This window comes from Dasypus novemcinctus, chromosome X (assembly GCF_030445035.2).
Source record: "Dasypus novemcinctus isolate mDasNov1 chromosome X, mDasNov1.1.hap2, whole genome shotgun sequence".
NCBI classification, from domain to species: domain Eukaryota; kingdom Metazoa; phylum Chordata; class Mammalia; order Cingulata; family Dasypodidae; genus Dasypus; species Dasypus novemcinctus.
The window spans coordinates 179,809,820-179,823,363 of record NC_080704.1 but is presented as its reverse complement, the minus strand read 5'-3'; the positions used below and the strand labels follow the sequence as shown (position 1 = coordinate 179,823,363).

The 13,544-nt window shown below is 58.2% G+C and overlaps 1 protein-coding gene across 1 annotated transcript; it reads right to left on the bottom strand.

The window, feature by feature from the left end:
* Nucleotides 1-1,720: 1,720 nt before the first annotated feature.
* Nucleotides 1,721-4,095, bottom strand: LOC111761679 (paraneoplastic antigen Ma6E-like). Its single transcript, XM_058291168.1, has one exon. The coding sequence runs from the start codon at nt 4,046-4,048 to the stop codon at nt 1,721-1,723; it is 2,328 nt and encodes a 775-aa protein (XP_058147151.1). The 5' UTR covers nt 4,049-4,095.
* Nucleotides 4,096-13,544: the final 9,449 nt, after the last annotated feature.

Genomic DNA, 13,544 nt, shown 5'->3' with positions numbered 1-13,544 from the left:
AAATGAGGAGCAAGAGCAAATCTTCATCCAGAAAAGTTTGTTTGGCAGAGCTCCCGTTTCCAGGACCCACAGAGGGCAGGCACATGCCTGGCTCCCGCGGGGAGCTGGTGGCAGAGGCTGGCACCGGCTTTGGTGGACTTAGAGGAAGAGGCCTTGTTTGCAAAGATAAATGTTCCTTGTAGGGAGGTGTGGACTGAACCAAACTCCCATCCCAGGGGGCCCCTGAACCCTGATCTGGCCCAAGGGCTCCTGGGAGGACAGGCTTGTTTACCAGTGTCTCATCCATCTCTCGGGCTCTGTCTGGCAAATTATGTGCATCGAACAACCAGGGACTCTGCCTTGCAAGGACATGGATTCCAGGTTTCAGGGGAATAAAACATACTCAATGGCACAGAATCACTGAGCCCCTCTGTCAGCAGACTGGGGGACTCGCCATCTGTGCACGGTTTTCCTTACAAATCCCATCTCCTGTGCCAGACGAGTCGTCTGCCGTTGCCATGGTGAATCGGCATTGTATTGTGACCTTGATTCTGAGCAGAAATGTACGTTGCCTTGACCATGATTATACAAAAGGCGTTGTCTAGGAAACAGCACAGTTCTGAGTACAAGAAGGGCTAGATAATTCCTGGCTCTAAGTGGAAGCTGAGCAGGGTTACCTTGCACCCAGCGGGGTCTCGCTGCCCCTTAGGGGCCCCTCAGCTTTATGTCGGTGTGTGTGACATGGACAGAGAGGGTTGGGGACACGCAGAGATGAGCAGAAAGATCTCTTCTTGCCGTGCTGGAGAGTGTCTAGCCAGGACAAGCTTCTGCAGCTGTTGTTTGTACAGGGGGCACTCGCAGGGAGGTGGCCAGGGACTGACCTCTAGCCTCCTGCCTGTCCCCTGTCACCCAGTGCAGTTGCAGAACCGAGGAGCCGCGGCCCGGGGGCGGGCCCCACCGGCCTCTGGGCGATGCAGGGAACGGGGGCGGCAGGGGCCTGTTCTTACAACCACTCAACTTCAAATCCAGTGGCTTCCTCGTCCTTGGCGCCAGGGGTCCCTCCCTCTCACAGCAGCCAAAGAACAGCCCAGAAGGGGGGCAGGTCCCTCTCCCAAGGGGCACACACCTGCCGAGAAATAACTCCTCTGAGTGGCTCAGGCTGACAACATCGGCTTCCTTTTTTATTTAATGGCTCTGATTATCCATAACCCTACGACACATTTCAAGCCGGTTCAGAAACACTAACCCTTTCCAACATTTGAAAAGCAGAATTGCTCACATAACTTAGGAACAAACATTTCAAGGGGGGTACCAAACCTCCTTTGGGGCTTCCTAGGTTTTCCTTAACTGCCCGCCCCCCAGCCCCACACCAGTCTCTCAGGACCCGGAGGCAGGGAGTGGGGAGCCCTCTTGGGAGCCCCAGGCAAGCGGCACCTGGAGCTGGCCTCTGTCCCCCTGGCGTCTCCCAGTCCAGGGCGGGTGGCAGATGTGTGGAGGTGTCCTTGGTCTGGGCCAGGGGTGGGGGTGGGGGTGAGGGTGGGGGGCTGGCTGCTCAGGAGGGCTTCCAGGCAGGCTGCCCAGTGGGTGGGACGGGGGCTGCTTGGAGGGGCCGCAAGGGGGGGCAGCCCCTCCCTGGATTCAGTGGAGAACGTGGTCATCTGGGCCCCTCGGATGGGCTGAGGGTGGTGGCTGGGGCCCCTGGGGAGAGGTGGGGGACCCGGGGGCCCTGGGCCATCAGGGCCTACTTGCCCAAGGGGGACATGGGGCCGCTCACCTCCCCAGCCCCGCCCACGTTTCCCACCTCCTCTCCAGGGGGATCCTCGGCCCCCTGGGCTCCTGCCGGGGCAAGGGGCTCAAGCCCACGGCCAGGACCTCCTGGGCCCGCCCCAGAAGCACTGCCCAGCGGGGGCGGGCCAGGGTCCCCGCTGACACCAGGGGCCTCTGCGGGCCCTGCCTGACCGGTGCGCACAAGGGCAGGGGCATTTCCATCCTCCTGAGTGGCAGCAGTGACCTCAGTGGCAGCAGCGGCCTTGGTGGCGGGGCCAGCTCCAGGGGCGGCACTGGCATCCTCTCCCGGGGCAGCCCCTGCAGCCTCTCCCGGGGCAGCCCCTGCATCCTCTCCCAGGGCAGCGGCAGGCTGGCCGGTACCCGGGGCTCCCCCGGCACCCTGGGGCCCTTCTCCCCAGCGGCCCCGCTCGCTCCTCGCCAGGGTGGCCTCCCAGGCCTCGGCCTCGCGCACGAGCCGGAGCAGCCCCACGAAGCCAGGGGGCCTCCTCTCCACCCGCAGCCTCTGCAGCTTGCTCTGCAGCGTCGCGCTGGGCCGGGCTCGCATCAGCACCTGCCGGACGCGCACCTGGTCGGCGAGAGCGCGGTGGATGACCCCCTTCCTCACGGCCGCCTGCAGCAGGCCCTCCAGGCGCATCACGTAGGCAAAGAGGCTCTCCTGGGGCCGCTGGCAGCAGGTGAAGAACTTGAGCCGCGCCGTCGTGCCCGTATCCTTGTTCCCAAACACCTGCGCCAAGGCGCCCAGGCAGTCGTGCGCACTGAGCTCGGGGTTCTCCGCCAGGAGGCCGCCCGTGAGATCCAGCGCGGGCCCGCTCAAGCTCTCCACCAGCCGCCGCCGCCTCTCCCGCTCCGAGACGTGGCGCCACAGGTTCAGCATGTCCTTGGCGTGATCGAGCCAGCTCTCGAAGGACTCCTCCCCGTGGCCCGGCTCTGGCCTCCCGGAAAAGCGTCTCAGCTCCTGGTAGGTCATGCTTTCCAGCAGAGGATGCAGGGCCTGCCTCCATCGCCTGGCCCAGCCACCGGCCTCCCCTGCAGCGCCGGCCTCCACTGCGGCCCCAGCCTCCCCTGCACCCCTGGCCTCAACTGCTGCTCCTGCCTCATTCGCAGCTTCTGCCACATCTGCAGCTTCTGCCATATCTGCAATTATCACACCTGCGGCTCTGGCTGCACCTGCAGCTCCTGCCTCACCTGCAGCTCCTCCCGCACCTGCAGCTCCTGCCTCACCTGCAGCTCCTCCCGCACCTGCAATTGCCCCACCTGCGGTTCCTGCCACACCTGCAATTGCCCCACCTGTAGCTCCTGCCTCACCTGCAGCGTCTGCCTCATTTGCTGCTCCTGCCACATCTGCAAACGCCATAGCTGCAGCTCCTGCCTCACTTGCAGTTCCTGTCACATCTGCTCTTGTCATATCTGTGGCTCTGGCCTCATCTGGGGCTCCTACCACATCTGCAATTCCCACACCTGTAGCTTCCATCTCACCTGCAGCTCCTGCCTCACTTGCAGTTCCTGTCACATCTGCTCTTGTCACATCTTTGGCTCTGGCCTCACCTGGGGCTCTGGCCTCACCTGGGGCTCCTACCACATCTGCAATTGCCACACCTGTAGCTTCCGCCTCACCTGCAGAACCTGCCTCACCTGTCACATCTACAATTTCCACGCCTGCCTCACCTGCCCCACCTGCAGCACCTGGTACATCTGCAGCACCTGTCCCATCTACAATCGCCTCACCTGCCTCACCTGCCCCACCTGCCATTGCCCCACCTGCAGAACCTGCCCCATCTGCAATTATCAAACCTGTGGCTGCTGCCTCACCTGCACCTCCTGCCTCACCTGCACCTCTTGCCTCACCTGCAGCCCCTAATACAACCTCAGCTCCCACCTCACTGCCAATTCCTGCCTGACCTCTGGTTCCTGCCACACCTGCAGCTCCGGGAACTGCTTGCCCCTGGGACTGAAGTGGGTGAGTGAGTGCTCCCTGTAACTCGCCGTGAGGGACCTGGAGCAGGTAGATGACAGCCCAGGGTCCCCCCTTGCCCGGTATTTTCCGCGGGATCAAACGTCCGTTCAAGTCCTCAGCGAATTCGATCAAGGCGCCCCTGGCCCCGAGCTGCCTATTGAAGACGTGGCCGAGCACTCGGTACCTGCCCAGGGGCCCCAGGGCTGCGTGCACGGCCTCCTGGAAGTCCTCCTCCTCGCAGTCCTCCGGGACGCCCAGGATCAGCAGCGAGCGCTGCGCGTTCACGCCCATCCACCTGCACCAATCCCGCAGCATCGCCTGCGCCATGGCCCCGGATCTGGGCTGAGCCGGGCGCGATCGGATCGGTCTCCGCCGCCTGCGAATGCCAACGGGAGAGAGGGGTGTTTGCCCCGGGGCCCCGCCCCCACCACCCACCCAACCCAGAAGCCAGCACCCCACCCCTCCATCGTTACAGCCCAGAGCGCCTCCTCCCTCATTTTGTTTTCTTTGCTTATTCTTAGGAACGTTTTGAGCAATAAATTTCTTTAAAAGGTAATGAACTATTCCCATTTTCTATTGTGTCTTGTATCCATTTTGGTAAGTTGTTTTTTTCATAAAGCTTTCAATATTTTCTAAGCGGAAATGATTGGCATAAAGTTGTTCACAACTTTATCCTTTTAATGATCTGTACCCCTTTCATTCTTGATATTGGTGATTCGTGTTTTCATTTTTATTATTTTTAAGGTTTATCAATTTTGTTGCTCTTTTCGAAGAATCAATTTATGGCTTTGCTAGTTTTCTCTATAGTTTGTTTTCAAATTTATTGATTTCTGCTCTCATCTGTATTGTTTCCTTTCTTCTACTTATTTTGGGTTTACTTTGCTCTTTGTTCTCTATCTTCTTTTGATGGGGCCTTAGATCATTGATTTTATGCCCTTCTTTTTTGCTAATATAGGCTTTTAAAGTGATTTTCCTCTGAAAGCTTCTTTAGCTGCCTCCCACTAATTTTTTCTTTTTTTTTTTAAAGATATTGTGTCATCCCCTCCCCCCCCCCCCCCCCCCCCCGGCCCCGGCCCTGTTGTTTGTGCTCTCTGTCTGCTCTCTGTGTCTGTTCGTTGTGTGCTGTGTCTACCCATCTCCTTTTTAGGAGTCACCAGGAAACAAAACCAGGAACTCTCAATTTGGAGGGAGGTGCCCAGTTGCTTGAGCCACCTCTGCTCCCTTGTTGTGTCTCTCATTGTGTTTCCTCATTGCCTCATCTTTTGCACCAGCCCAACGTGTCAGCTCACTGTCTTGTGTCTTCTTTAGGAGGCAATGGGAACCAAACCCGGGACCTCCTGTGTGGTAGGCAGGTGCCCAGTTTGAGCCACATCCACTTCCCATCCCACTAATTGTAGTAAGTTATACTTTTTTAAATTATTCTGTTTCAAATGTTTTCTAAGTTCCTTTCTGAGTTCATCTTTGACCCATGGGCTTCCCGGTATGTAGAGATATATAGTTTTGTTATTAATTTCTAACAGAATTCCACTGTGGTCAGATAACTTATTATGCGAAATTTCCATCTTTGTTCAATGTATGGAGACAGATCCCACCGCCCAGCAGTGGGCTAGCGGATGAACACGCTCCACGCCCTTGAAAAGAAGGTGCACCCTCGACGGGAGCCCGCCCCTGAAGCAGCAGCCGGAACCCTTCCCGCTCCAACCCAGTCCAGAGCCCCTCACCCACCCCCTCACCAATTGCAGCAGTCGAGCCCTGTCCACTATCACCCGTAACGCTTGCCCGGGTGCCCTCGCCGCTCCCGCCTGCACATCCGGGGCCCATAGCCCTCCCTTCCTCCTGGGGCGCCCTCCCCACCAGATGCCTGCAGCCCAGGGGCCCTCCACGCTCACGCCTCCCCCCACACCCAGCAGCCCATCCCTCCCGCCTCGCCGCACCAGGGGGCCCTCCCCAGGGTCCCCCATCCCCCGCAGCAGGAGTCCTCCTAGCTCACGCCCCCCCATACCTGCAGTCGACAGCCCTCCCCTCACGCCTTTCACAGCCACGGAAGGTAGCCGCCCCCCCCCCCACCGCTGCCCGCCCCCAGCACCGGGGAGCCTTCGCCGCCTGGCCCACAGCCAGGACTCCTCACCCCTCTCGCGTCCCACATCCACCCACGGCCGGAAGCCCTCCCCCCCCACCTCCCCAACCCGGAGGCCTCCACTCCCGCCACCCCACCTCCCGACCCGGAGCCCATCCCCCCCAGCTCCCGCCTCCAGGAGGCCACCTCTCCGGCACCCCACACTCGCAGCCGGGAGCCCTCCGGGCCAGGTCCCCTCTCACGCACCCCTCCGCAGCCAGCTACCCTCCCGTGCCCCGCGCCCTGCAGTCGAGAACCCCTCCCCTCCCTCTCCCCCAGCGCTGGTAGGGGAACCCTCCTTCGGTGCCCCACCCCCTGCCCTGACCGCTATCCTGCCCACTCACCCCCACCCCCGCCTCTGAAAGTAATTCTGGGATCTAACTGGAGCAAAGCCCCCTGCCCACCTGCTTAAGTTCTGCAAATCTGTGGGCTTTCTCCGAAAAAACGTGCCTCAGCCACGCCGGACCTACGCAGCGCGGAGTCGCCAAGCCACGGGGGCTTCCCGCTTCTGCCAGGAACGCCAGGCGCACGAGGGAGCAAGTTATCGCGTCTCGACCCGGAGAGCACGTGAGCGAGGCGTCATCGGTGCCCCACCAACGAAATGGCTTAGCCACAAAATGTTGGGCTTGGGAGAGTCCACTGTCAGGGGGAGAGCACATTCTGGCCATCGATTCAATTCTCGTTTGTTTTCCCTGGCGGTTGATAATGTCATCGAGATCTTTTATGTATGTGTTGATTTCTTGCCTGGTTGTATCCGTTGCTGAGGTTGGAGTGTTAAAATCTCCAACTGCAACTGTGGAAATGTGTGTTTCTCCCTTTATTTGGTCAACGTTTGTTCCATATATTTTTGAAACTCTGTTACTCGGTGCATACACGTACGAATTCTATGTGTTCATGATTAATCGAACCTTAGACCATGACAAAATGTCCCTTTCTCCTAAAAAATTAAAAATAAAAAAAGGAGGGGGGGGAAGCAGATGTAGCTCAAGTGGTTGAGTGTCTGCTTCCCATGTATGAGGTCCTGGGTTCAATCTCCCTAACCTCCTAAAATAAATAAATAAATAAAAAGAATGTCCCCTTCATCTCAGGTAATACTCTTCTTCTGTAAGTCTACCTATCTGGTATTCGCATAGCCATCCCCACTTGTTTATGCTTACTCTGCATGGCATATCATTTTGCATCCTCTTACCATCGACCTCTGTCTTTAAATTGTATCTCTTATAGATAGCAAAAACATTGCTTTTTTTCCCCATCCATTCCCACAATTCTCTGCCTTTTACTTGGAGTGTTTAGGCCATTTACACTGAACGTAATTTTTTATACAGTTGCATATAGGTCTATCCTTTCTTACTGTCTGTCCCATCAGTTTTTGTTCTTCTGTTCCCCCTTCCCTGCCTGGCTTAATCAAATGTCTTTTAATTACATTTTAATTTATCTATTGCATTTTTGGTTATATGTTTTCCCATATTTTTTAGAGATTACAATAGATTACCTTGGGATATTCTTAACTTCTCACTGTCTACTTAGAATTACTATCGTACCACTTACTGTAACGTAAGACCCTTTCAACCATATAGATTAATTCCACCTTCTTTATGCTGTAGCTGTGATATGTTACATCTACATATGCTATCAACTCTACAATACACTCTTATAATTTTACATTAAACAGTCACATGCATTGTAAAGAAATGAAAAGCAAATAAGTACTCCTTAATATTGACTCACAAATTCACTATTTCTGCTGTTCCTCCAAAAGATCAGAATTTCCCTCTAGCATCATTTTGCTTCAGACTGAAAGACTTCCTCTAGCATTTCTTTTAGGGCAAGTCTGTTGATGAATTCTCTTAGCTTTCGTGCATATCAAAATGTCCTTATTTCACCTTCATTCTTGCAGGATATTTTTCCTGGATATAGAGTTATGGTTGAAAGCTCTTCTTTCTTTCAGCACTTTACACCACTCCACTCCTAGCTTCCAGTGTTTCAGATGAGAATTCAGAGCCTGTTCTTATAAATGACCCTCTCTATGTTCTGGTCCATTTTCCTATGACTGCTTTCAAGATTTTTTCTTTATCCTTTGTTTTCAGTCGTTTGACCACAGTGATCCTAGATGTGGTTTTTCTTTCTATTTAACCTCCTCGGGTTGACTAGCCTTCTTGAATCTCTAAATGATGTCTTTCCCCAATTTTTGGAAATGTTCGCTCATCATGTATTTCTTCATGTAGTTGTGCTTCCCCTATCTCTCCCTCCTTTCCTGTCATTCCAGATATAAACGTGTTAGAGCTTTTTATATTTTCCCACACCTCGCTGAGGTACTGTTCTTTCTTTTTAAACCTTTTTCCTTTTCTTTCAGAATGGATCCTTTCTCTTGGCCTGCCTTCAAGTTCAAGGCTCTTTCTCCTGCCACCTGCAATCTGTTAAGGCCATTCGGTGAGCTTTTCACTTCAGAGATTGTGTTTTTCAGTTCTAGGCTTTACAAGTAGTTGTTTTCAAGAGTTTCTTTTTCTCTGCCAGAATTTTCTATTTTTTAACTCTATGATGAGCATGTTTTATGTGCTTAAGCATATTTATACTGGCTGTTTTTAAAAACACTGTCTGCAAATTTCAGTATTGGATCTCTCTCAGGGTTGGCTTCCCTTGAAAGCTTTTTTTCGTGAGGTTCAGACACATGTTCTCGATTCTTCTAGTAATTTATAGTATTTTGTTCTGGGTACTGTCACTCATTCTAGTGGCTCTGGCTTTCTGGCTACTGGTATATTCCTCCAAAGACATGGTGGCAGCAGTGGCAATGGTGGTGGCAGTGGTGCTAGTTTTAGCCTGCAGTTAACTAGGCTAACCCCATACTACAAACCCTGTCTGCCCTGTGATGGCCTCAGCTGAAATCTCTGTACAATTCTTTGCTTGGAGTCTGCCCTGAGCTTGGACAGTTCAGGGGTCAACCAGAGATTTGGGCTCCTATCTGTGCCTCTCTCCCTTCTGGAACTGCCCCGTTTCGCAACCCCCTCTGCCACAGCTGCTCCCGAGCTCTGTCCTCTGGTTGTCTGAGTTTTAATCACCCAAGATGGTGCCTTCCGCATCCTCCCCTCACCCTAAAAAATGTATCAATGCCTAACTCCCCTGCTGCTGCTCCCTCTTCTGAGTGCCAGCTCCCCTTGGGAGTCAGGTGGTTTAAGCCTCTACTGCTCGGTCCCCTGTGCTTTCAGGAAGTTTTTAGTTGTACTACTTTTTTTTTTAAGATTTATTTCTTTATTTCTCTCCCCCCACCCAACCCCGGTTGTCTGTTCTTTGTGTCTATTTGCTGTGTCTTCTTTGTCTTCTTCTGTTGTCAGCAGCACAGGAATCTGTGTCTCTTTTTGTTGCGTCATCTTGTTGTTGTTGTGTCAGCTCTCCTTGTGTGCGGCGCCATTCCTGGGCAGGCTGCACTTTCTTTCGCGCTGGGCGGCTCTCCTTACGGGGCGTACTCCTTGCGCGTGGGGCTCCCCTACACGGGGGACACCCCTGCGTGGCAGGGCACTCCTTGCGCGCATCAGCGCTGCGCATGGGCCAGCTCCACACGGGCCAAGGAGGACCCGGGGTTTGAACTGCGGACCTCCCATGTGGTAGGCGGACGCCCTAACCACTGGGCCAAGTCCGCCGCCTAGTTGTACTATTTTGTCCTGAGTGGCGAGTCCTTATCTGCAAGAGCACTTGGGCTTAGACCACCGCCAGAGGCCCTCCCCTGGCCCCTTGCTTCAAGGCCAAGCGCCTCTCCCAGGTGTCTTCTCATGGTGCCTGCCGCCGAGTTTCTCATCTCGTCTCTCTCATCCATCCTAAGTGTGGTGGTTTCAAATAGGTCGACAAACTCTTTGCTCCTCGTCCCTCCAGGCGAGGAGCTTAATTCCTCGCCCCCTGAGTGGAGCGCAGACCCAGCGGCTCTCTTCTAACAAACGGGGTAGGGCAGAGCTGATGGGACGGGGCTCCCCAAGCAGGTTCTAGGAGGACGCGCCTTCTGGGGTGGCCTCTCCTGCTTCCTCTCCCCCCCCAGAGCGCTCACTCTGGGAGAAGCCGCACTGTGAGCAGCCCCCCGGGGAGGCCCACGTGGCGAGGGACGGAACTACGGCCATCCACTGCGTGGGTGGCCTCTGTCAGCACAAAAGGACTGAGCTGAACAACACGGGGGGGCTCAGTCACGCCTGGGGGGCTTTGCCGAGGGAAACAAGAGCCCAGACCCCACCGCAGTGCTGGGCTGGCGAGGGCACCCCATGGCTCCCTCCCACGACCCGTGCAGGACACGGGATGCTGCCCCAAGGAGCGGGCACCACTGCTGCTCAGGGAACCAGGCGGCACTGCCTCTGCCTCCCACCCCGACGTGGGCCTTGTGCAGCCCCTGCCCCTCCCCATGCCTGGCCTCATCCGATTGGCACAGCCCAGGTCACATGCCCACTCCCAAGCTGCGAGGGAGGCCAGGGAAGCCAGGGAGGCCAGGGGAGCGAGGGCCTGGCATTTTCTGTTCCTCTCTGGTGGGAGGTGAGATGAGGGAGCTGCATGTGCAAAGGTCCTGGGGCTGGAAGGAGCATGGCTAGTGGGAGACTGAGGGGAGACTAGTGAGGCTGGGCAGGGAGAGGGGCTGGGTGCACTGCACCTAGGCCGGAGAGGGCAGCCTGGGCAGGTTCTCAGGGGCCACAGGCAGGAGGTGGTCTCTATGCTGAAGAGGCGGGGGCCCAGGGAAGGGGTTGCAGCCATTGGTTACTGCCCACAGGCGGGCACACACGTGTGTGTGTGTGTGTGCGCGCGGGACATGATCCGTTATATTTCCAGAAGCTTTCTCTGGCTTCTGCGTGGGTGCAGCGTGGCGGCAGGCAGCCCAGCCAGGGGCCATCAGCATTGTCCAGGGCCAGGCGCCCGTGGCCCGTTCTGCAGTAGCAACAGTGTGACGGCGCCAACTGGACTAGTTTAATAGCCCTGAAATACACGTAGAAGTAACGCGGCCCGAGGAACGATGGGCTGCAGAGGTGAGCTGGGGGCAGCTCCCCACTCGTGGCCTTTGGCGTGGGTGCATGAGGTTCCATTCGCTGCGGCCCGAGACTTGGGGGGAGCACCAGCTCTGATAGGAAAATCCCGGGTTCAGTTTTGGACATGTGGAGTTGGAAGCATCCTTGAGACATTCACGTAGAAAGGTCCAGAAAGCAGGTGGGTGCCGGGCTCAGGAACTCAGGGGAGAGGTCTGAGCTAGGGACAGGGATGGGGCGCCATGGAGAGCTCTAGGTGACCCAAAGATGAAGCCACCCAAGCCTAGACACGGTCAGGAGACTATGCATGACTGCATAGTGGGGCCAAGCAGGAGGGAGTGACATGCGGCCAGCTGCAGCCTGGCCTCTGGCCAAGCCTCCCCCCCGCATGCACCCCCCAGAAATCCTGGCCAGGCTGGAGGAGTCTTCTGCCTGTGCTCCTCAGCCATCAGTGAGCCTCCTGGCTGTGAGTCTCTGTCACCTGAAGCATGAACACTGCCGGCTGCCCTCCTAGCACCCATTGCCCCCTTCTCCCTTGCTAAGAGGACCCTCTTTTAGTTCAGGGCATGGTACCCCCCCATCCCCAAATCCAGGGAGCTGATCCTGATTGGTCGCAGCCCAGTCCACAGGCGACATTCCTTGACCAAATGTTAATGACCCCAGGGAAGCCCTGGCCCTAATGGCCCAAATCAGACTGAAAGCAAGGGGCAGGGACGAGGGAGCATGTGGTCCCAGCTGCCACTGCGGGACATCTCCCAAGCGCAATGGGGGATACTCGAAAGGCAGAGACAAGCCTGGGAGGTTGGACGGGGCTGGGTCCCGGATGACAATCCCAGGCAGGCATGGGAGGCTGGCCTCGCCTCTGACCACTGGCGATGCGGGCCGGTCGTTGGCCTTGGCTATCAGCCTGTTCAAATCAGGGCTCTGGACCTTGCTGTCCGAGGCCACCTGTGGGACACAGCCTGCAGGACACAGCCTGCGAGAGATGCTCCAGTGGGCCCCGAGGGCAGGGGGCCCTCGCCGTGCCCTCAAACCCAAGCAGCCCAGCCAACCACGCCAAGGCCAACTACCTCCAGGGCGATGGTAGCTGCTGGGAATTCAGGGACTGCAGCCCCCCTCTGCAGCCAGGAGAGATGCTCAGGCAGCAAGTGGGTGCCACCCCCCACCCTGGCCAGGAGGCCAGGCCAAGCTCCAGGCCTCGGCAGCATGGGCCTCGCTTCCTCCAGGCACCCAGGCACTGGCACCAGGGTGCCAGGGCCTGGGGGTGGGGGGGGGCGGTGAGCCCTGGCCCACGTCTCCCACGACATCCTCAATCCCGCCCGCCACCCTCTCCTGTGACCTGGGGGGAAGCGCAGACATCGAGGAGCCGGGGCGGCCTGGGGCATGACTGCACGGAGCCCCGCCCCTTGCATGCCTCAGGGCCACCTCCTCTTGGGACTCCAATCCACCCACAAGCTCCGCCACAACCACAGCACATTCGCAGCAGAGGGGCCCGCAGGGACGTGCAAAGAAACAGCTTGTCACACCGGCACTGGCAGCCGGGTCTACTTGCCAGCAGCACCCCACATCGCAGTAAGTTGTGTGTGGGGGGGTTGGGGGACACCACTCGAGGCGGGGTGCAGTCCCCAGACTGCCTCCTCCTGACGGCCTGGCACCCATCCCCCCCCTGCACCCAGCGACCTTCCCTCCACTGGCTGCCACCCCGTCTAGGGGCTCATTCACTTTCCTCTGACAGCCTGGCTTCGCCCTGGCCCCTTCTCCCAGGCCGAGCCCCCTGCGTCCCAAGCAGCTGGACCACCTTGACCTTGGCTCCCTGGCCTTTGGCTGCCTGGACCACGGTGGGGGGGGGGCATCTAAAGCCCTTTTCCTCAGCATGGGTTCCGGAAGGAGTGTCCCCAGCAGACGACTTTCTCTGTCCCAGCAGCTGTTTGTGCCCTGGGGACTGTGCCCTGCCTTCTAGGGGTTCCTCCCGGCATCTCCGCTGCCGCCCCCCGTTTCAGGCCCCCTGAGTTTAGCTTTGCTGCCATACGCCCAGCGAGCGGGCGTCGGGGCCCCGCTGCTGTCCTTTACATCAGCTCTCCTCGCCCGACTGTTCTTCGAGGGCTTCAGAATTGTCAACGGAACACTTTCGGGGGGGGGGGGGCGTGGGGGGCGGGCGGAAGCCCCGGATTTCGAGCCCGGGGCGGGGCGATGGGGTCGGGGCCGTGACCAGGTGGGGAAATGGCGACCCCAAAGGGCAGCCTGCGAGGGAAAGATCCCTCCCTGGTCTCGGCCGCTCCATCGGGGCCCTCGCCGCCCTCCCCCTCCTGACCCTTGCCCTCCCTCTCGGGGCGGCCAGGGCCCGGCGCTTGGCGCTAGCTGCCCGCGGGGGGTCACCTCGAGACCCCCCAGCAGCCTGGCCGGGAAGAGGAAGTGTCCCCGAGAGGGGCGGGGGAGCGAGGCCAGACCCCCCGGCGGGGCCGCCGGGGCGGGCGTGGGGGCCGGCCGTCCTCCCGCCGCGCCGCGCATGCTCGGCGCCCCCCCCACCCCGCGGCCCGTTCCCACGCCCGTCGCCGTCGGCCAGTCCCGGGGCCTGCCGCGCTGGGCGGCACAGGACGGACGCGCCTCCCGGGCGGCTCCCCGGCGGCCCGGGTGGAGCCCCGCCCGCGAGCCCGCCGCCTCCCGGGGGCGCTGCTCCGGAGGGCTGCTCGGAGGTGGCGGCCTGGCCCCAGGGCCTGCC

Bases quoted from the DNA above. Each gene is read 5' to 3' on its own strand.
- LOC111761679 (XM_058291168.1), bottom strand. From the start codon at position 4,048: ATGGCGCAGGCGATGCTGCGGGATTGGTGCAGGTGGATGGGCGTGAAC.